This window comes from Phytophthora parasitica (assembly GCF_000247585.1).
Source record: "Phytophthora parasitica INRA-310 unplaced genomic scaffold supercont2.81, whole genome shotgun sequence".
Classification (NCBI taxonomy): Eukaryota; Oomycota; class Peronosporomycetes; order Peronosporales; family Peronosporaceae; genus Phytophthora; species Phytophthora nicotianae.
Genome location: NW_008649067.1, coordinates 171,369 through 172,052, shown reverse-complemented (window position 1 = coordinate 172,052; position 684 = coordinate 171,369). Strand labels below are relative to the sequence as shown.

At 48.5% G+C, this 684-nt stretch overlaps 1 protein-coding gene across 1 annotated transcript in view; it reads right to left on the bottom strand.

The window, feature by feature from the left end:
* PPTG_18196 (hypothetical protein) overlaps positions 1-585 on the bottom strand; it is a gene marked incomplete at both ends in the record, with an annotated part of 3,858 nt that extends 3,273 nt beyond the window's left edge. The window contains one exon of the mRNA XM_008916311.1: positions 6-585. Within this exon, the coding sequence (XP_008914559.1) occupies positions 6-585 (580 nt within the window). The remainder of the gene's footprint in view (positions 1-5) is intronic.
* Positions 586-684: the final 99 nt, after the last annotated feature.

Below are 684 nucleotides of genomic sequence, written 5' to 3'. Positions count from 1 at the left end.
TGTACCGTCATTCTGCTTGTTCTCGTGGATTGCTCGTAGTAGATAGACGTCTAAAGGGGGAAGTTCCTTCTTGTGGCCCTTCCAGCAGTTGAAAACGTCCTGTGTCGTCTTGGACGAGACGCGCCACGTAGTATGGGCGAAGCGTGTGTAAGCAAAACCTGCAGCATTTTGCGGCGTAGCATCTCCATCCAGCATCTTCCGCGCAAAGTTGGCTGGATCGACTGTCACCTGACTCGTGTAAAGTACTCTGGTGTTCTTAATCAATTCAGAACTCTCTTCGTCGCTGTCCTTAATCTGCCGCATTAAAAAGTGTTTGATATCTTGATCACATCGCATCGTCCGACACAGCACGACGTCCGTCAACTCCATTACTGTCCGTGTAAAATTTGCAGGACGAGGAGACGTTTTCGTATTGAAATCCACACTCGGTGCCATTAGATAAACTGGTTTCTCGTTGGGCCATGACGCGGTCGTGACAGTCTTGAGTAGGTGGTCTGGAGACAGGAACAGCATCGGCGTCTGTGGGCATAATTCATAGTAACTTTTACTCTTTCTAGTAGCGATATCGTACAGTTTTGTCTGCATAACCCAGTCAGGGAGTAGTCGAGAGCGTAAATACTTTAAAGGTCCCACAATTGCTGCACAACCTGCAGGACCTCGAGCCCACGACGGTAGATAGATATC